The sequence below is a fragment of the Merops nubicus genome, unplaced genomic scaffold (assembly GCF_000691845.1).
Source record: "Merops nubicus isolate BGI_N331 unplaced genomic scaffold, ASM69184v1 scaffold47573, whole genome shotgun sequence".
Taxonomy (NCBI): Eukaryota; Metazoa; Chordata; class Aves; order Coraciiformes; family Meropidae; genus Merops; species Merops nubicus.
This window is the reverse complement of record NW_008598023.1, coordinates 41,236-62,587: the sequence shown is the minus strand read 5'-3', so window position 1 is coordinate 62,587 and position 21,352 is coordinate 41,236. Positions and strand designations below refer to the sequence as shown.

The 21,352-nt window shown below is 40.5% G+C and overlaps 1 protein-coding gene across 1 annotated transcript in view; it reads left to right on the top strand.

Annotated features, from left to right (window-relative positions):
- SPATA16 (spermatogenesis associated 16) overlaps nt 1–21,352 on the top strand; it is a gene marked incomplete at its 5' end in the record, with an annotated part of 64,841 nt that overhangs the window by 12,431 nt on the left and 31,058 nt on the right. Inside the window, 1 exon segment of the mRNA XM_008936878.1 lies at nt 11,789–11,873. Coding sequence (XP_008935126.1) covers nt 11,789–11,873 — 85 coding nt within the window.

Here is a 21,352-nt window from a genome sequence, read left to right as displayed (position 1 = left end):
AAAAAAAAAAAAAAAAAAAAAAAAAAAAAAAAAAATTAAAAAAAAGGAAAGAGAAAGAAAGAAGGGGAAAAAAAAAAAAAATCAAGATCTCAGGGCATACTGTGGTATGCTGCAAAATTTAGCCTGTGTGCAGCTGATGAGACTGCTGGTGTGAATGGAAACTGCTGGCAATAAGAAAGTCTACAAGAGGAAACTCTGCTTGCATGCTTGCATTAATGCTGCCAAAACTTAAGTTTCAACATGCAGCAGAAGTTTTTAACCACTTAGCATGCTTAAATGAAATAAATGCATGAGGAAATGCAATGGTGGCTTGGTGTGTATCACCATTCCTACTAACATTAAACACTTAGAGGACTGTTCGGCTGAAGACCACAACGTATATCACAAAATATTTCACAAGTCATTAGCTAACTAGTGGCACAACAGTCCATGTGAATTAGGCAAGAGGCTGATAGGGTCACTTTGCTCATCGTTTAAAATGGGTGCTAGTGATAGAGCTCTGAAGCTATTAAAATAGCAGCAGAACAGTTTGTACTGGGAGTGGAAGAAGACTTTACCCAAGCAGAGTTGCAGAGAGGATCTGGGAATATGAACTTCAATTTTCTGTGCTGGATTGCAGCCAAAAACTCCAGGACAAGCACTTTTCTGCAGGACACACATTGAGATTATGTCAAAGTAATCCCCACTAGCTTTCACATGACAGCACAGGGAGAAGAAATAGGTTTTGCAAGGCAAGGAAACTGTTTTTCCATATTACTTTAGAAATATGATTTCAGATAAACTAGGAATATTTCACTTGACCATAAACCCACCCACTCAATTTTTTTTCAACACAGCTGACTTTCCAAACAAAGCTGTTTCAAACTAAGAAAGTGAAACATTTTGTTGAAAAAACAATGAAATGTTGTGATAGTTTCCAGATCTCCTTTTATATCTCACTGATAACAGGATCTTCTGCCTAAAATCTTGGTAGAGTGTTGATTCAGAGAGAAATTGTCATCTACTGAGTCATCGACAGTTGAGGTCCACTCATCAGCCAAATATTTTAGAGCTGTATTAGGAGAGTATGTTGCTTTATGATAGGTGGAAAATTTTGCCCAGGATACTTTCAAAGCCCAAAAATTCACTAGTATCCCAACAGGTGAATTGGTACAAGGGGAATTTTTATGGGGTGCTGATGGGGGAAGGCAGGCTTTCCTCTTGAAGTCAGGTTGAAGGCTTAAAAATAACAATACCAAAAGGTCTTAAAAATACACTTTCAGAAACTGATCTTTCCTGAGAAGCAATACATATAAATGCCCATATTTGAGAAGACAGTATGAACCAAGGTGGTGTTCATAAATATGAATCCAAAAATAAATTTAAAAAAATAAAATGTTGGTGTTACTGCAGATAAGCGATCAGTAAGTTTACTACATCAGCAGGCAAGAGGGAACTGTGTCAGTCTTTTTTCCCCACATTGACTAGCTCTCAGGAAACTAGATGATTTTAAATGATATTATGTGTTTTGCAAAGGAGGGGAACACTCTGACAGACTGAATCCAGAGCAGATCCAAAAGCAGTGACTATAGCAGTATTCAGAGTTTAGCCTAGTTTAACATAGTGTTATAGCAACTGTGCAGAGCTGCTTCTGCTGATTGTGTTCAACTAAGCTTAGCACTACTTCTGTCATCTCACTGGAGTCACATGGTCTTGGTCGAACCCCACTAATGTTGCAGAATGTACTTAGCTCATTACAGACGTTCATGGGATACATATGTTCACTGGCAGTATCTGGAAACGCAAACTTGGTTTTCCTTAGCATAAGCTGCCATTTATTTGTGCCTGGTTTTTTTCTGTTTTGTTTTGGTTTTTTTTGCATGATAACAAGGTCATTCCATTTTCTGCTTCTATATATCCCTTGCTTTCCCACCCTCTCGTTTATTTTTAAGTTAGTGCATAGTCCATTATATACAGCCAGACCCCTGTGCGGGTATGTGAGCAGGAGTGGCTGGTTGTGAACAGTTCTGCTTGGCACAAGCAGCACGGGTAACCACATTGAACTTGGCCTACCTATCAAGCCGAGATCCCCTGAGATTTTGTCTCAGAGGACATGCCAGACCAAATTCTTAAATTCAGAGAAAGTCATAAGTTTGAGCGGGGTCAGCTGTAATTTCAGCTTCTCTCGAGCTCCTCTGTGTGTCTTTTTCACTAGTACAGCCAAGTATCAGGAGAATAAGCATATGAAGCAGTCTAAATGCAAGGACATCTGAATTAATTTAAGGAGTCTGATATGCCCATATCTGCATCACTTCAGAATTTTGTCAGCTGCATAGTGATTCCTTGGGGATAGCACTGTGATAGGATGCCACCATGTAGAGTGCAGCCCAAGGCCATTTGGCATTGTGAAGTAATCCTAGAAACACCACTGTGGGGTCGTAGCATCTGCAAATGATGAATTCCAAAGTGCTGTAACCACTTGCACGAAGATGTCAGCTAGTGAATATTTCTCTCCTCTATTGGTATTTCTGATGTTAGAAGCCTGCTCTTGACAAACACAGTAAACATTTAAACCTCAGAAGGGAGAAAACCTATTTCTGCTGAAAGACCACCTTGGCCCCTGAACCAATAGGCATAAATGCATTATACAGAAATTTAGTCTGGAAGTACCAGGAAGTTTTAGGCATTAGAAGGCAGTTAGGCTTAGGATCAGACTCAAATAGCAGCTACTAGGAGTATCATGCCAAAGGACATGTGGTCACAGCTCATTGAAAGATCACTTCATAACCAAAATAGAAAGTTCAGGAAGGGGTCCTGAGCTCACTTGCATCCCAAAACCAAGAAAATGCTTTAGGAGAAGGTTGAGGACAACTCAGCGTTCCTGGAAATATAAGCACTGCTGCCTTAGGGAAGGGTGAGATAAGGGACATCTAAGTGTAAGGGGATGTGTAAGCTGCAGAACAACCTCAGAGGTCTCTGCTGTCTCTACAGACAGAGCAGACAAACCACCAGCCCCTGCTTTCAAGGACAAGCGTACTAGAAAGGGAACATGGACCCAAGGGTGAGCCTCAAAGCTCCTGAAGGAAGAGTTTATCAGAGCCTGTGCGTCCTTGAAGCCACCAAGCCCACAGTCTGTGACCCTGCAGCTGCCTGTTAGGCATCCACAGAAGAAGGTCTAACCAGACGAGCAATAAGGCATGAAAGCAATTTTTCTTCTTTGCTCAAATAATGCAGGCTATTGCTGACACTGAATAGCCTCGAATCAGTAGTAAGGTGAAAACTTGTGACTTACAGAAAAATAAGGCCACTTACTTGCTTTGAAACTGGAGTTTTAAGTACAGAAAGGCTTCCCCCCCCCCCCCCTTTTTTTTTCCAATAAGCTGTATAGCTTTCATCTTTCTGCTAATCAAAATGCTGTGCTGATTTAACAGTGTCATCGTGTTCTGTGGAAAGCTTAAGATAGCTCTTTTATCACCAGTTAGAACACTAGTGACTTGAAATTAGTTGTATACGTGTAGGGGAAAACAGACTGTCTGTCCCTCTGCCAGAACAAACAACTCATGTTCCTCTGACTGCATAGAGCAGGGGTAAGCAATCCTTGAGAAGAAAAAAGGTTTTAGGATCTTAATAGATGTGCTAGGGCTGACTCAGCTTTCTCACATTCCTATTAAAAAAAAAACCATAATCATCTGAATAATCCCATCTGCTGAAAATCAAATGAGGTCTGCAAGTAAGTCTCAGCCCTATGCAAGAGTTCAGGTCTGTGCCCCCTTCAGGTCAGACTTGAAAATGTGGTGCAATAAAGCTAGGTGAATAATTTGGGTTAGCTTGTACATCCAGTTTTGTTTTACAGAGCATACAGTTTACTCAGGAAAGATATATAAATAAAGATACATAAATAATTGAGGTCGGCTCAATGACCCACCAGCTGACTGTCTCTTGCACCCACCTGCATCAGTGCTACCTTGGCATCTTGCATGAGTTTTCTCCTGGAAAAACAGGGAAGTTTATACTCCTTCCCTATCCTCATATTTTCAGTTATTCTAAACTGAGATTAAAAAAAAACAAAATCCAATTCCATTTAAAAAAAAGAAGAAATAAAATGGGTTGTTGAGAGCACCCAGCTCCAGGCGGTACCCCACACGTAGCTCCTGACCCCCCCAAGGCTGCCCCATCACACAGGGGCATTGCACAGAGAGGACATATTGTGCAGGTCAAGGAAAGAAACCAGGTCTGTTTTCCCCTACGCACATGAAGAAACCCGAGAGCTTCTGCTGGGTCTGTGAGCCCCGTCCTCCCCAGAGGGGCACTGGGAAAGGAACGCTTCATACAGCGGCTCGAGGAAGGCAGCTCCGACCAACTGCTGAGGAAGTCCACATAGCCCATTATTTGACACCAACACCTGATGCTAGTCTCTGTCTAAGATCACTGGCCATTTTTTTCTGTGCCACACGTGTTACTGTTTGCCACTGGAGACTGTCCAAGTGTCAAACCACATCTCAGTCAAGGTATCAGAAACAAGAGGCAGCCTTCAATACTAGTTTATCCACACTCCCTGCCAGAAGTAAATCCAAATGTTGACAGTACAAAGTATGTCCCTGGCCCAGGGAGCCGGAGGTACAAAGGGCTGCAAGAGAGCAGAGCAAGAAGCACCAGTTAGGAGTCCACAACAAGCACGGACCACATGTCTGAAAGTTTCATGGCATCTCTGTTACAAAAAGTTCATCCCACCATCTCATCCCCTCTCCAAACAGCTCAACTCCCCCAGCCTCCCACACTTCCTGGGATTTGTACAGCACATCCCTTTTGACCAGAGTGCATTCCATACCAGGTCACAGAGAGCCCAAGATCTTCCTGGGCTCAGCGCCCTGCTTTCTTGAGCATCCCCTGTCATTTTAGAAGATTTGCTGCGCCTTGCTCAGCTCACATTTGTAAAGCAATTTTTATGTTTTTACATGGCAATTGCCATTAAATGAGAAACATTTGTTATCTCTGCAGAGCAATCTCAATACAATGCAGAAAGTTGTTATCTGCTTGCAACCATGGGACGGATAATAATAAATGTAATATGTGTATTCCAAATACGGGTGCCATTTTCCTTGCAGGAAACTTATTTCTGCTTTCTAGCAGCAGGCTAATGACCCAGAAACTTCAGCAAAGGCAGCAGAGTACCCCATCACCAACCTGAAAGGGTTTGGCAGCATGGAAGAGCTTTATAGGAGTTTCCCGCTGCATGTAAACCTCACTGGTGAAATGTTTAAAGGGAGGTTTTAGCCAGTCCTCTGCAGGAATTGGCAACATCAAGGTGCTATGCATAGATAAGAGAACTTTTTGCCTCATTTGGGGACTAGCAACATAGGTAAATCCTGACAGTAACTTCATTCCTGCTCAATAGTCTGGAGTTCCATTTCTCTCTCATCATCTAATGGTTTCCAACTGGCTCTGTAATGTCCAAGTAATGAGTTTACATTTATTTAGGATACAAGGAGATGTTTAAAAATTAACTGTTTTTATTTTCACTTTTTAAAAAGGATAATTGCATTAAAATGACTGCCTCCTATGTACTCCGCTTATAAACATCTCATTCCTATTCTAATCACAGAATAAAGTAAGAAAGGTCACCAGGAAGAGAGCAGTAGCTTATTTTGCACCTTGTATCTCAGAGTCAGTACTATTGTATTAGAGATCTCAAATACCCAGGTGTCTGCATCAAAGTTGATCAAAACAGGAACATTAAAGTTCCTATTAAACTGAAAAAAAACCCCAGAGATGTAGACTTACCCTTTCCAAACAGGTCTGCACAGGACTAAAATCACATGGCAGCTGCTGAGGCCTTCTATTAGTACCACTTACTGCAGGTCCAGGTGAGATCACTTGAAGTAAGGAGAAAAGGTAATTTTCTGCCACTTATCAGCTTCCTGATCTTAGCAGCAATTGGGGCTGAATAGAGTGAAAGTTACTCTAATGTGCATAGGCTGTGATTATTCCTGAGGCTCTGCCACCTGCAGAGAATCCCTCCTCTCCCTTTCAGGGCTTCTTTCCTTTCTGTGCAGCTTAAGAGGAGCAGTTGAGGGTTAAGGAGCTGACCTTGACTCTTGCCTTCATATTTTTTCTGATCTTTACAGTGGTAAATGAACACACAAGTATCTAGCAACAATGCTAATTTCTAGTCTTTTTTGAAAATCTAACACTCTGGTGCATTCCAGAAAACTCTGCGTATTTCTTATATCCATAGCATCCATTTTCTTGTCACAGACTTGCATAGCTGCTATGAAATATTTGGCTGCACGTTGGCTCTTAGTGTCAGCAGCTGTCAGGCAGCAAAAGCTACCTTTGACTCTTTTATTACAAGTCCTGTGCACATCTGGAGATGGGCTGAGGGAGGTAATTTAGGATCTGTGGTGTGCTCCTTGCTTGCAGGTATAGAAAAATATCTTACTATGCTGCACCACCAAGTGGCCAGATTGAGCAGATATGGCAAGCCACGTTTAGATCCAGGTTTACATTAATCCAGATGGGTTTGGTTATGTTATAGAAGTTCATACCAGCTCCAGCTAGCAAGTAGGGGGAAGAAAAAAAAAAAAAGCCCACACATTTGAATATTAAACCTCATGTTTTGAAAGAAAGAAATGTCACATTATCTGCAACATCCCCTAAGGTGTTGCTGAAGGTGCATTATCAGAACTACTTCACTTCTGCTATCAGACAGAGCTCTTTGATGGGTTGCACATGCAAAACTCAGGCATGTTTTAAGTATTCCAAATTAATAACTCAAAACTGGCAGATGGTTCTTTAAATATGAGGCAGATATCTCTGGATATCAATGAAGTAGTTATGCCAGAAGTAGGAAGAGAACGCACGTCTGTTTGTTCTTTACCATTAGACTTTAATCCCACTGTATATAAAAAAGAAAAAACATGATATTTCATCCAGAAAAAATGCATTACATGGTCAAAATATGAGCCATTTTCCTTTTCTTTTTTACCTTATATTCCTTGTGGTCAGGAGGGTTTAAAGTTGAACTCTTAGGTAGTCACTCTAAAGACAGAAATCAAAGCAAGGTCTGTTGCTGGCCAACATTACTCGTCCAAGATCTCCACATGACATAACAGCTGATCCAAACTAATAACATTACATATCACATTTAATATACATCATTGATACTGTAAGAGGGCAGGGAGTTTCTGGAACTATCAGTTAATGTATCAGGAAATATCTTCTTTCAAGGACTTCTGCTTTCTGTATTTCCCAAACCCCTGTTGGGGAGGGGAATTAATCTTTCCCATCCCTACTGTACTCACCATAGAACTTCATTTTATCTATAGAATTTCAGTGAACAGTGAAGCAACTCAGCTTCATTCTCAAGAGATATATTATCCCCATAAACCTTTAATAAAAATGCTAGTCCTACAGTATGTTCTAGACTTTTGTATGCTTCATTCCACCTATAATTTTACCTATAAAATTGACTTTAATTCATAATGGAGGACTAGTTTGGCTGTTACAGATTCCCCTGTTGATCTGTATTGAGTATTTTATCAGTCTGCAGATTGGACCAATGTTTTCAATGTGCAAGTAGAAAAGCAGGTTACAGCTGGTTCTGAAACTAATTTTCAAATTTTTTTTTAAATAGACACAGCATGTATTTAGTATGTGTGGAAGCGTTGAGTAATACTGAGCTAACCCAAACAAGAAAAGGTGAATGTATACATACAAAGAGAATAATCTGAATTGCAGAGTTTCCTGTAAGAGTGTCTATTTTAGCTAAATTCTTTACCTATTCCCCAAAGAATTTCATCAGACATAAGAAGGGAAGCTTCAGAGTCAGGGATTTTCCTTGTCCCAAAAGCATGGTCATTACTCAGTGTGCTGTACATCAATACACACACAGAGAAAAGGGATTTTATTCAGTTCACGTTTGCACAAAGATGGGTGGTAGGTGGTATTTCCACAAAGCTAGCACACCAACGTCCTGTATCACCAGTTATTTATACCCAAACTTTTAATTATTCAGCTTTCTAACACATAGGCAGTGTTATTCACCTGTAGGATCGGTCCGAACATCCTCGCGCGCTTTGGAAATCACCACACATCCTCTGTCCCTTGTGCTTTTGAGGAGGTGGTATGACTGGGGGAGGTGGTGTATGAGTTGATGGTTGCAATCTCCCCCTGCCACCTTTACCTTTCCCCCAGTTACTGCAGATTTTTGTGACTTCATGCTTCTTTTGGCAGTTCCCCAGTTCTCAGTGCCTTTTGGGCAGGAAGCTTCCCTCTTATCAGTCTTTTCTGAGCTCTTTCTTAAAGGCCTAGTTATTAGCTTTTCACAGTTCATTGACAAAGCGAATCACTCCCATCTCATAGCTCCTTCTCACCACCAGATCATGTTTCACAAGGCCATGGTAATTCTTTTACTTTGCTGATTTGCTAATTGGAAAATTTCATTGCCTGTTGTATATCAGTTTGAATTCCATCCCTCATTTGTTTATATTTTTGTCTCAGTTTGGGGACAGCAAATTTCTCTCTTCTTCATTAGTACACTGAAGGAAATGGAAGCTTTGCATTGTACGGTGTAAAAAATTATCACAACTCTATTTTAAAATAAAGAAGGGCCTTGCAAATAAAGAAGAAAACCTCCATATAGCTCTATCATTAAGGAAGGCTGGTCAGCGTTGCTGAACTGCTGTTAGAATATGAAGCCATCAAAAAAGAAATAAAAGCAAGTATGGTGTCTTGAGATATATGCATGCAATAGGCTTTTAATCTAGTGAAGGAGAGAGAAAAAGAAGTTAATGAGTTGGGCCATTGGCTGAAAATCTTAAATAATATTTTACCTAAATCTCATTTCAGAGTGTCTCACAGGCTCATCAGTCTCTTGCTCAAAGTCTTTGTTACTTGGATTTCTATGGGCATCATGGGTAGGGACTCCATGGGAGTTAGGAACTCAGCTCATTGTTTTATGCCCTCATGTATTTCAGTGGGAGCCAGGCTTTTAACCTGCCTAAAAATCTCAGTCAGTCCTTTAGTTTCTGAATGTTTAGGTCCCTAAGTATTTTCCAGTGCCCTGCCTGATAACCGTATTCAGACAGCACAATTTCACTGGTGTCCATGTGTCTGGAAATTCATAGTCCTCTATTGCATGTGTTGCTTTGGTTCTGTGAATTGAGCCTTGGAGACCTTCAAACAAAACTCTCTGACTTCGGCATATTTAGGGTTGGATGCAGGCCACACACATAGAGCCCTAATGCTTGTGTTTCTTTTGAAAATGGAATTTTTTAAGTCCCTCGTAAGCACCGAGGTCACAGTAGCAAGCGGTGGTCCTGACCTGTGCGTGTTCCCTGATGGCCAAGGAACTGAGAAGTAGAACTAGGATGGAGGCACTCGAAAGGCTTGGAGGGGGTTTATGTATGTGCCTCACCACTCCTGATGTAATGCACAGCAGTATGGGAGAAATCTAGCAGGAATAAAAGCAGAGCTTGAAAAACGAAACATGAATGCTGAAAATGTAAGAGTGCTTATGATTATTTAAATAAGAACAAATTAAGGAGGAAGAATAAAGAGAGGCATTTGTCTGGAGTGCAGCAATGCTTGGAGACCTCTGCCATGAGAAAAGTGACATTGTGCTGAGCACGCTGTGGAGAATTAACAAAAGATTGCATCAGGAGGACTCGCACACCAAATGAGTAAATCAGTCAAATATGATCGTCTGCATTTTCCAGCTGATGCTGAGAAACAGAGAAAGATGAAGCACCTTGTCTGAGAATTGATTCCAGACCTGTCTGGGGCTCTGTGCACATCTCCACCTCTGAAAGCAGTGCCACGCTGGGACAAGAGAGCGTTGGCTGCCACCCAGGAGTGGGAGGTCACAGACTGGATGTCACGTTGTGCTGCCGGTGGGATGGATCCTCACTTCACCAGCCCACGGGCTGCAGTAGGGATGGTGAATCACTCTGTGGGTGCCTCTGTACTGACTGGTTGTAATGGACCCATGGCAGCACTCCCGCAGCAGCAGGCAGTGATGGGGTGATGCTCAAGGTTAAGGGTGCACCAGTTTTAATCTTTGAAATGACAGAAGTTGGGGTCAACATATTTATAAGACGCCAAGTTGTAAATGACCACTTGCAAATGTGCTTTGACTCCAAAGAAGATGAGGCTTTAGCACCTGATAATTGCTTTAAATGTTTATTGGAAGTCCCTTCTTTCTGATGAGGCCACCAACTGCTTACGTACACTGCTAGGGACTAGCTATTGCCATTGCCATAGGAGCTGGAAGCTTTGTAGACCACCTCTAATAGACTAAAGGTACAGAATAATGTGACAGATTCATCAGATATCTCCCCTCAGTTTTGTGCCCCGTGGTTATTTCCCTTTTGCACCTCAAGACACAGTGAAAGTCTTTCCTCAAATCCATCACCAGGTCAAGAAGGCAAAGCTGGATTCTTTGTTCACCTTCTGCGCTTCATCCACAGGATCCATATGTCATTCCTGGGATTAAACCCTGGCACCATTTGGAGTCAGTGAGAGTTTTGCCAATGATTTTCAGAGCAATGAGAGATTTCATCCTTTGTTCACCCTGTGCCGGCTGGGCTAACAATATTCAATTAGAAACCATTCTTTGTTCTAGTGCAGTCAAGAGGATTTTTGTGGTGATTTGGATGAGCATTGGATAAAGCTTATGGCTAAATCCAGTCTTTATGCAGAAATCCATGGATCCTACTCAATTGCTTTTCTCCCAGTGAAATTAGTGGGAGCAATATGAGAACAACTAAGGGAAGATTTAGTTCCTGTTTGTAACAATATGTTACCCCCTGATACTGGGCCTGGTTTGAAATGTTTATTGTTAAATCCCTGTATTTTTTTGTTATATCTCATTAAGAACATAATGCAGTCTTGGAAAGTACATTCTGAAAGGGTATTACAACAGGATTGGGATTACTGTTTGTGAGACACTTTTAACTAGGGGGAAATTTCAAATTCAATTTACAGTAATGTCAAAGCACAATTAATATATAGGCAATGATAAGGGGAACATGGAGAAGTACACATTGATAGCACTACATCAACAAATAAACTTTTGGTGCTAGTAATTAGGTACACAAGATTATTATATGTTTAATTGACTGAAGTGACAATTTGGAATTACATCTAGTCACATTTAATTGGATTTGGAATCTCTAGAGGAAAGGAAACAGAGAGCAGTGTGGAGAGGCAGCCATAAAACCAAACTGATTTTCTAAAGTCTGTTAAGACTGCATTAATATCCATTGCACAATAGTTTTTTTTAATATCTCTCAGTCTAGAAAGAGTAGTGCAATGATTGTCACAGACAGTGGGAGTACTAAAGCATACTCAATCATGTAGCAAGGTAGCTGATTACTTTTAGTTTGGAGATTTTTTTTTAATGTATAGTGTAATCAAAGGTGAACTATGTCTGAGTTTGCCACAGACAAATTATATTCTCAGACTGCCAAGCTTCAGGTACTTATATATTAGAAATTTCACCCAGAAATACTTCAAAGAAAAAAAAAAATAAAGCCAGACTAAAATATTGTGTAGCAGTCATTAAATATTTGCTTGGAGTAAAATATGGAAAAGCTATAAAAAGACTATGTAGGGTCATTTGGTTGCAGGTAGTTTAGATAGCTAAAAAATGTTTACTAATGCTTGTCTTTAAGTTGGACAAAGACTGAGAGTTATGGGTAATCTTTTGCTACAAAGCTCATGTTGCACTCTTTTAATATTACCTGCTTTAAATATTGCTATGTACATCCTTCTCTCCCTGTACACTCATTTATTCTGCTTTTGTCATCAGGAGTGCCATGATTGCTGACTATATGTACTGGCTGACAGGAGGCACTGAGCAGCATACAAGCAACCTCATCAAACTGTATTGGCAGGTAAAAATTGATAGCCCAACGAGGAAGGAGGTGCCTATCTCACTGTTAAGACCAAAATGAAGGATTACTGCTTAAAAGACTGCCGACAAAGGTAGCTCTTGGGCATATCAATCAACAGGACTCTGTACAGTACTACTGTATTTATAATGAAGTGGATTTTCTTGGACTAATTTTAAGGGCAAAATTCAAGGTTGTTAACCCTTGGCTCATACTTCAATTTTATGGACTGCTATAAAATTTAATTCTCGATACCCGATAGTCCCCTAAGCTACTTTTTTGTGAAGTCTTCCTACCTTCGTGACACTTCCCTTTTGCAATTTGCATGATACTAATGCTCTGACACCTTTCCAAACTCTTCAACCGGAAGGGAAGGAAAAAAATTACTGTAACGAATGGTCTCAGAGGAACCTAAAGTACTCTGTGAAGGATGGCTAGGTAAGACCCCAGTCTGCAAAGATTACTTATGTGGGGACTAGACCATTGACTTCAATGGGACTCATCTCTTGAGTGATCATCTGAGATGGCTGTTCAGCCACATCAGCATGAATTTAAGTTTAAGGGTACCCCTCTCTGCTCTGAGGAGAGCTCACACAAATTTGGAGGTGAATGGATGCTAGAGCCTTTGCAAGGAGAGGTTTATTGCTGCAGGAGCTTATCACTGCCAGCGGTGTCCCAGAGTGGACCTGGCTCTCAGGTCCTCCTTGTCCATACAAGGAATTTAATGACACTAGGAACAGTATATGTTCCCTGAGATAAAACTTCAGAATCCAATTCTGATCCCATTTTGGGGGGGGGGGAGGGAAGAGTTATTCTGTGAGAACATCTGTAACATCTGTAGTTTATGTGAAGTGATACAAAATATGTCTGACCTAGGCCAGAGCACTAAAGATCAGAATTTGGTCTTTTATCTTCACTCACATGGTAAATTCTTCCTTTTAATAACTATTATTTGTTGCATTCTTGTTGATAAAATGGAATAAATCTCAGTCCTGGGAGCTGCTGAATTTCAGTACTGCTGTGAGTGCAAAGTGCATCTCATTCAGAGAATTACCCACTGGGCTAGTGTTTGCAGTGTCTGTGAACTTTCTTATATGCTTTCCAGCAGAGAATTTCTTCCGTACAGAACAGTTTGATTTTTTTCCCCACTGGGTCAGACTCGTTTAAAATCTTGAGTTCACAAACACGTTTTGTGAAGGGGTCATTTCTTCAAATGGAATGTCTTTTCTTTTTCTCTCTTAACACTGATATCCATCGACTCCTCTTCTTGATGTCATGGACACGAAGCTTCAAAGAATAAACCTTTAAAGGAGGAGCTGTCATAGCTGTTCTCTCTCCCAGGGGTTCAGACTGTCCTCCTATGTAACAGGGCCAAAAAAGTGACATGAAGGACAAGATTCATCATGGTGCCTCCTCGTAGATTCTAAACCAGAAGCTGTGGTTGGGCTAAGGTGGGAATGAAACAGAGCAGAGTAGGGCTACTGAATCGCTCCCAGCCATTACCACCATCTTCTAGATAACAAGAGCCAGAGGATTTTGGTAGCAGTAGGACACTGGTTCATCTCTGCTACACTCCAGAACTCACAGCTCATTTCTCTTCCTGATGGAGACTTCATGCATAGAGCTCCCCAGACCTCCCCAGTACCAAGAGGCACCACCACACTGTTTGCACCCCATTCCCACTTCTCCTCTGCCTTCCTCCTGAACTTGAGTTGCTGTCATCTTTGTCTGCAGAAGCTTTAAAATGCCAGTAGAGATCTAACCATTTGTTCGATCCCCCACCGTGCTTCATTTTCACTGGGAGACAGCGATCGCTCTGCAGTTTTGTGCCTTTTGTGCATAGGCCTTGGCGTGGGCTAGGCAGAGGCTTCAGTGGTATCTAGTTGCTGACACACACGCTGTAGAGGCAGCTGGGTGCCCAGTACCACCCCCACTCAAGTTAATAGCTAGCACTTAAGAAATACTGCTCAGGAAGATATATCCCCAGCACCAGCAACAACCTTTTCCTTCCCAAGCGGCTGAGTTCTGTGCACTCACCATCAGGGGTGACTTCAGTGTCGTTAGAGCACACAGCCACAGTTAGGCGGGATGATGTAGCATGTGACACTGCACTGGGGCTTTCCCTGCAGAGACACCAAGGAGACGTAACAATCTTTTTTTTAATATTCTCTCTATTTCACGGCGTAAAGCTGAAAATAACTTGTCACGACTACATGCTCACGTGCCTTTGTAACCAAAGCAACAGCTATTGATGCACGCTTTTCTTGCTAACTACTCCTCTGCCTCAGAACTCGCTAGTGCTGGCTCACAACTGTGAGCCAAATTTTCTGAGGAGGAAGAGAATAGGTGGTGAACAGGACAGTTTGGTTTTTAACTTCTGTGAAGAAAGACTTTTACATTAAATATGTCACTCTTTGCTTTGTTCAGTGGGTCATGTATATAATCTTCTAGTGTGTCATTGACAACTTTTGTTTCTTCTTTTCATGATTCTTTTAAGTGCTGGAAAAGGCTTTTCCTCTTCACAGCCTGTCTTCTACCTCTTTCATGGCTTCAAAACGTTGTACAGACTGCTCGAATCCTTCAGCTGACGTCTTCACTGCAAAAAAATTCAGGCTCTTAATTCACATCTGCAAAGCTCTTTATTATTTATCCTACTTCTAAATCACTGTTTTCTCTCTCCTGATCTACTCCTCATGCTCCGAGCAGTCTTTATCTTGCATCTCTTTTCTTTTTTTTCCTCCTGATTATGGTTTTATATTTTCCTTTGAACTTTTTCTATCCCTGGCATCAACTGCCGGAAGTCATCTTTCTTCAAAACTCTTCCTAAAACCTCCTCAAATCACTCCCCTTCTCGTTATTCACTTTTGCATATTTCTTCTTCTTCTTCAGCAGTTATCTGTCCCATGTCACTGCGTACCTCCTCTTCAGGCACAGGGCAGGGTTTGTACTCTCAGATTTTTTAAGGTCAGGTGGGCTCCTATTGATGAATTATCTGACTTTCTGCATAAAACCAGCACAGAATTACAACCTGAGCTCCCTGCATTGATGCCAAAAAATGAAAGCAGAAACTGATTTTGAGGAATTTATTCAATCCACAATTAAACAGTTTAATAATAGAGTATTTACCATAACTCATCTAATAGATGTTTTGTTGCATGTCTGTCCCTTGTTTCTCTCCCAGTTTACAAACTGGGATTTTACTTGTCCAGTCCAAAGTTCCAGCATACATCTCTGAAAGCTTAAAGATCCTTTAGTACTTGTTATCTTCTCCCTGTATATGTACCTATGGATCATGATCAAGGCAACTTTAAATATTCTTTTTGATTAGCTTTTTGATTAGCTTTTTGATTAGCTTTCTTTGATTATCCCCTTTAAAGTAAATCATCTATTTCTGGATCTTCTGTACAGTCATATGTAATATCTAATGCCCTGGTGTTGGTTTTGAATATTAATATCCACCTTCCATTCCACTCTGAGATATAGATATAATGTTGATGAGAGGTGAAAAAATAATTTACAAAGGATAATATTATTCAGTACATTTTGGCCTCTTTCTCTGTTCAGATATATTATCCCATGGATTGAAAGATATACATTCCAAGTTAACATATAATCAAATGGATGTGCTTTTTTTCATAACCCACTACAGAATATGAACTGGATGATTTGTGTATTGGCTGTTAGGTTAAAAATAGGCAAGTAAACTAGAGTTCATCACAATAAACAATAATATGAAAGTTATTAAATGTATTACAGTAGATATCCTCAGAGTAGTAACAGCAAAATGAAGTTTAAACTTACTTATTACTAAAGTCAAGTAAGGTCCCTAATATTTATTGTCAGCAATGCAATTTCTCAGATGGTAATAGCAAAACAAACAATAGACAAGGTCTTTCATCCCATAGAAAGAATCCCTCTCCAAACTGTCCTTTTTTTTTACTTGCATCTCTGTAAACTATTTCCACTGGCTAAAAACTACGCAACATAAGCTAGATGTTCCATTCCATGAGTAAAAATATATCACACCAATACTACAATGTCAAAAATGCTCAACACTGTCAAATGCAAACTTTGCAAATACCTTGGAAGTCGCAGCCTGATTCACCAAACGCTGGCACAGGCATCTTAGTATAAAGTGTCTTTATTACCTAATTTACAAACATCTCAGGCTTGATTCATCCCACTACAAATTTTATTTGATTTATTATTCCATTGTGAAAAGCGCGTGACCTATTTTAGACTAAAGGTTCAGCTCTAGCATCCATAACACACCTATATCCTGCGTCAGTCCCATCTGGGCAAAGTCTTACACCTAGTGCCATTGCACCAGCAGCACATATGCTGCAGGAACTAACAGAACCCCAGGAAGTCTTTCAAAGCTTGTAGGTTCATATCTCTATGTTTCCATAACCATCTGTACTAAAAGCCTTAGTTCCATAACGTAGCCAATGTGTATTTTCTACAGCTCAAATGGAGACCTTTAATTTGTTCTGGAGTAGACTGGGTTTTGAGCTTTAGTATCAGTTCAACTCCAGTGTTTTGGCCAAGACTGCAGCCATCACAGAGCTGCTCTTAGCCCATGGAAAATGCTGGCTCTGTGACTGCTGCACACAGAGCTCGCGAACTTGTGTTTCGGAGGATATTTCTCTCAGCTAAACTCAACATCAAAGAGAAAGCCTCTAGTAGCACACGCGTTGGCTGACGTGGGGGTTTGGGTATTCAGACATTTGCTTTGCTCTTCCATTGCTATTATGAACATCAGGTGCTTCCATTTCAGAAATCTGGGCTGTTGCAAGCACAGAGCAATACACACATCGCACAATAAAGCAAACGATAACCCAGCCCTGCAAGGTGGCTGAACACCCACTGTGCAGCCATGAACACTGTCAGCTCCTTTAGAGCTCAGCTTTATCTCACACCTTGCGGGGTGACGATCCAAGGCAAGAAAGTTAAAAAGAAAAAGCTCTTGGTAGCCAAAACCTCTTCTGCAGTCTCAGCCAGTGACGAGGCCTGTCAGCAGTCCTTCGTGCTCACACTTGACCCGTGTCCTGCTACAGAGCGTGAGGTTTCCAAGCTGGCAACAGCAGGGATGTTTTGGAATCCTCCTAACAGAATGACTGATAGGAGCTGACAGGCAGCCTCTCTGGGCAGCCTGGCCATCATATCGCAGAGAAAATGTGTTTCTCATTAATTCTGGAGGCTATTGTAGCAGATCATGCTGTGCCGCACTTCACTACAGGAAAGTCCCTTCTTTAACCAAATCTGGGGGAAAATCCCATTGAAGTCAATGACTGTTGTGTTTAATATGTGTGAGCCTATATTGTCTCAGGGTTCTGTGGAGCGTCTTGCTGTTTTAAGAATTAATTTTGAATTTTCTCATGTCAGAAAGGAGGTAACATTTCTCTTACCCTTCTTCATAAATTTTTCATAATTACTCCCTCTTCTGTATCTATGGACATTTCAAAGGACAACACTTGCCTTGAAGCACTGAGCTTTTCATTTTCTGGTGGAAAATTGGATTGTAATGGTTTTCCTCCACCTGCACATTAGAAAAACAAAAGTATTTTGGCCCATAAGCAGGAAGATTCCTTCATTCTTAAGACACTGCACTGGTATCCTGATGATCTCCATACAGTTTCTGACCAGTCCATGGGTTTCCTGTGTTCTCATTGCATCATGGCTAATGCAGTGTGTTTAAACTGAAACTATGAACATTTTTTTCAAGGCAGATTTGGCTTCTTCCTGTCTATGCCACTTTAGGAATCAGACCAGTCTGACTTTGGAGTACACTATTTGTAAGACATAACTCTCAGCTACAAAAAAAACAGCTTCATTCTGTTCTCAGGTACACTAGTAAAAATATGGAGTAATTGAAAAGGGGATTGAGAAGGCAAATAATATAACATAGCAGAGAGCTTCTATCATGTTGATACTGATTTGGGAGCTTTTTATTGCTGTTGTTATTGCTGATATTTCCATTCCAGGAGCAATTCTACATGTACAAAACCAAGGAATTTAACATTTTTCTTGTGTTCTTTCTTCTTTAATACTATCTAGCAGCACATATTTTCTACCTACTTCTATTTTTTCCTGGTACCACATCATTCATGGTAGAATAATTGTTGCTTGAATCATATTTACATGTTAAGAGAAGTTATTAGTTTAAATGTCACAATTATTAAAACAGATGGATTAATTGTGTCTAATTTCAGGGAAGATGGATTTAATACCAGCTGAATGAATAGGCAACGCATACCTTGCTGTAGTTGTTGAAATCCCAGGATGAAGCAAAATACCAAGCCAATTAGGGTTTTAACTGTTAAGAGAGGCCCATAAATCATGTCTCAAAGATGTTCAACAGGAACAGCCTGGCCATCAAAGCTCCAGACCATTTAAAAACCCGACAGGGTAGCTCAAAAGTAATGTGCCTATTTCAGAAGTAGAATTTTCAATTCATTCTGACTTTTACTGGGTTGCAAAGCAGAGCTTTAAGATTTACAAAAGAAAACTGAGAAATCAACGTAGAAAAACGGCCATTTTGTGCTGTTCTCAGGCCCTTATTGTTCCCTGGAGTTGCAAAGGTCCTTAAGAAGCTACAGGTTCATTATCGTCTTCCCTTTCTTTGTATACTATCTCCCCTCTTCAGGGAGCTGAAACTACAGACAGGAGTTTGTGCTGTTCCCAGGATCATTACTGATTATGTGGCTTTCCATCTGCACATCTGCTCTTTATGAACTACAGAGGACACCACACAAAAAGAGATAAAGTCACTTTTCAGACACATCTCTATATACAGTCAACTTGTCTACTACTAAATTAGCAGCCATACAGCCGCATAAAGTAGTTTGCTATTGCAATGACTCAGGCATGATTTTTCTTTGCCCCTTTGAACAGTGCTGTCCATTTTGCAGGCTAACCACATCAGTCACCACCTCTGGCTGTCTGATTTATCTCTTCACATTTAAGTCAAGTTCCCCAAAGATGTTGAGCTCAGTACTAGGAAGGACTGCCATCTCCTTCAGTTAGTTTCTGGACTTTTGTTTCCTTTTCTTGTTCTTTTTTTCCTCTCTTTTTGGGCTAAAAGCCCTGAAAATCCCCTACAGCAAATATTTCACCTTTATCCCAGGAGTATTTCCCTGCCAGGTTCACTCCCTGGCTCTCAAGCACTTGCCTGAATCACTGGATGGATGCAGCATCCAGGTGTCAGCCAGTGGGTTCTGACTACATTCACGTAAAGCACTCAGCGATGCTCAACCTTTAACTCTGCCGATCTGAGTTAAGATGTCTCTCTGAGCCCAGGCTGCCAAAGCTGTTCAGATGAGCACAATTTATCCCCTTTCACAAACAAACAAACAAACCAACCAACCACAACACAAACAACTCACACACCACCACTATTTAAACTGTGACCCATTCATGGATTTGCTCCACCACAGCAAGGAAACACTGAAATCCTTCACATTTACCCCTGTGCTGAGATGAAAGGGTAAGACCCTTGGTTGGTCTTTTCCATACTTTACATGTTCCAAGGTTTTTCTTTAATGAGTAATGATCTCTTTGGAAGGATATAAAGCATGGATTTCCCTTCTCTTAAAACAGAAAGAGATACTTATTAGAGCATCAAACACATCTTGATGCCTAAGGTAACCCAGCTGCAGTACTTCTGCCTGTGCCTTTCAGAAGTCAGCACAAGACACGGATCTGTCGCTGTGGTGCTCTGCAAATCCTCTTTCAAAATATACTGCATACAAAATAACAAAATAAGCAGAAACTTATATACGTTAATAACTTAAGAACCTAAATAAGCTGCTATTTGATGTGACCTACATTAATGGGGAGGCATTACACGGCAGATAAGCAGAAAGTTCTCTTCTATTGTATAAAACATGATTTATTCATGCCATAAACATATTGAGAAAAGGATATGCTCTGGCATTCTTTCTACTTATTTTTCCCCACAGAAGAAAAGAAAAAAATCATGTAAGAGGATCATGCTGGTGAGAAGATATTCATATCACAACAGCAACAGACTTGGACTGCCAGATCCTTCTTTATGGTTGAAAAGATATAGAAAAAAGCACATAGATTGCACTGTGGTGCACCCATAATTCTAACTACCAGCCTAAGAGTGGAAGCAGTTCACAGAAGAGGCTAATGGCTTTACCCTGACTGATATCATTGCATTAATAAAAATCATCAATAAAAGCATCAATTCCTGCTGTACTGTAAATGAGACAGTGGCTGAGCGTGCACTGCAGCTGCAAGATAAGGCACTAGAAAGATATCTAAATTTTTGGCTAATTCTAGATGTCAAGATAATTGGATTTTCCAAATTAAACCTTTCTGTAAAGAGGATTAAGGTTAGGGATGGTAGCAGGAAAAGTGACTGTCACTGTTATGAAGAATTTTTTGCTACAGTGCCATTTTTCTTCTGTGTCTGCTCTAAGCAGGCAAAATGGCAAGAGCTTCATAAAAATATTGAAGTAGTTATATCATCTGCCATTAAAAGTTGGCATGGGAAGGCTTTGTTTCTTGTGCTTCTACCTAGTCATTTTATGAACTCTTAACAGAATTTTAGTGGGTGTTGAAGGGACAGTATAAGATTGTTTAGGCTAAGGTTTAAGTTTCATTAAAAGGTCTGTGAAATGTAACGTTACTGGATACGGTAGAATGTAAGGATATTGCAGAGCCAAAGTCTCAGAAGAGAGAGGTATGTGGTGTTGGATCAAATATAGGTTTAAACCCTTGGTCAAAACAAAGTTTGTTGTTTAGGAATGTCTTTTGGTATTTAAATTATCACGATGGTGGTGTACATCCCTCAGACCTTGTGAAGGCTTGTGTTTCATGAAGGAATTAAATGGTATTTTAATAGAAGTGCTGACAATATAAATACTCCTTGAGATGCTTTGTCTCCAGATGGTTTCTCTGCAGACTTTCTCTAGTTCCCCACACTTCCAAAACAGAGAAATAAACCACCTGACATAGCAGGGCATGAGTCAGTCCTGTAACTACAGAAAGAAATCTTCCCTTTCATCAGATTACTCTGCAGCCTCTTGAGTAAGTTTTTTCACCTTCGCTAAAGCAATAGATTTTGTCCACTGCTGAGGTAAACCACCAAATTGAGTGGACTCATGTCAGTCACAGCCCTTGCATTATTGTACATTGCTACAGGAGCACTTTCATACAGTTTAAGGTCATCTCAATGATTTCACTTTATCTAGCTCTGCTGGAATTGAAGGCTGGAGTGTAGCACCATGTGAAGAGAGAACATTGCTGAGCTCACTTGCAAGATATGCAAAAAAAATTTTTTTAAAATAATGTTTCTTTATTGTCTGTATCAGTTTAGCAGCTACCTCCATACTCCTGAAAGAGCCTGACATTTCTTCCACTTTTAAGGTCAGAATAGCAATGTACTCAGCAACATCCTCCCTGATACGTATGAGAGGACATTGCAGAAAGGGCCTTTCAGAAGCAAAGACACC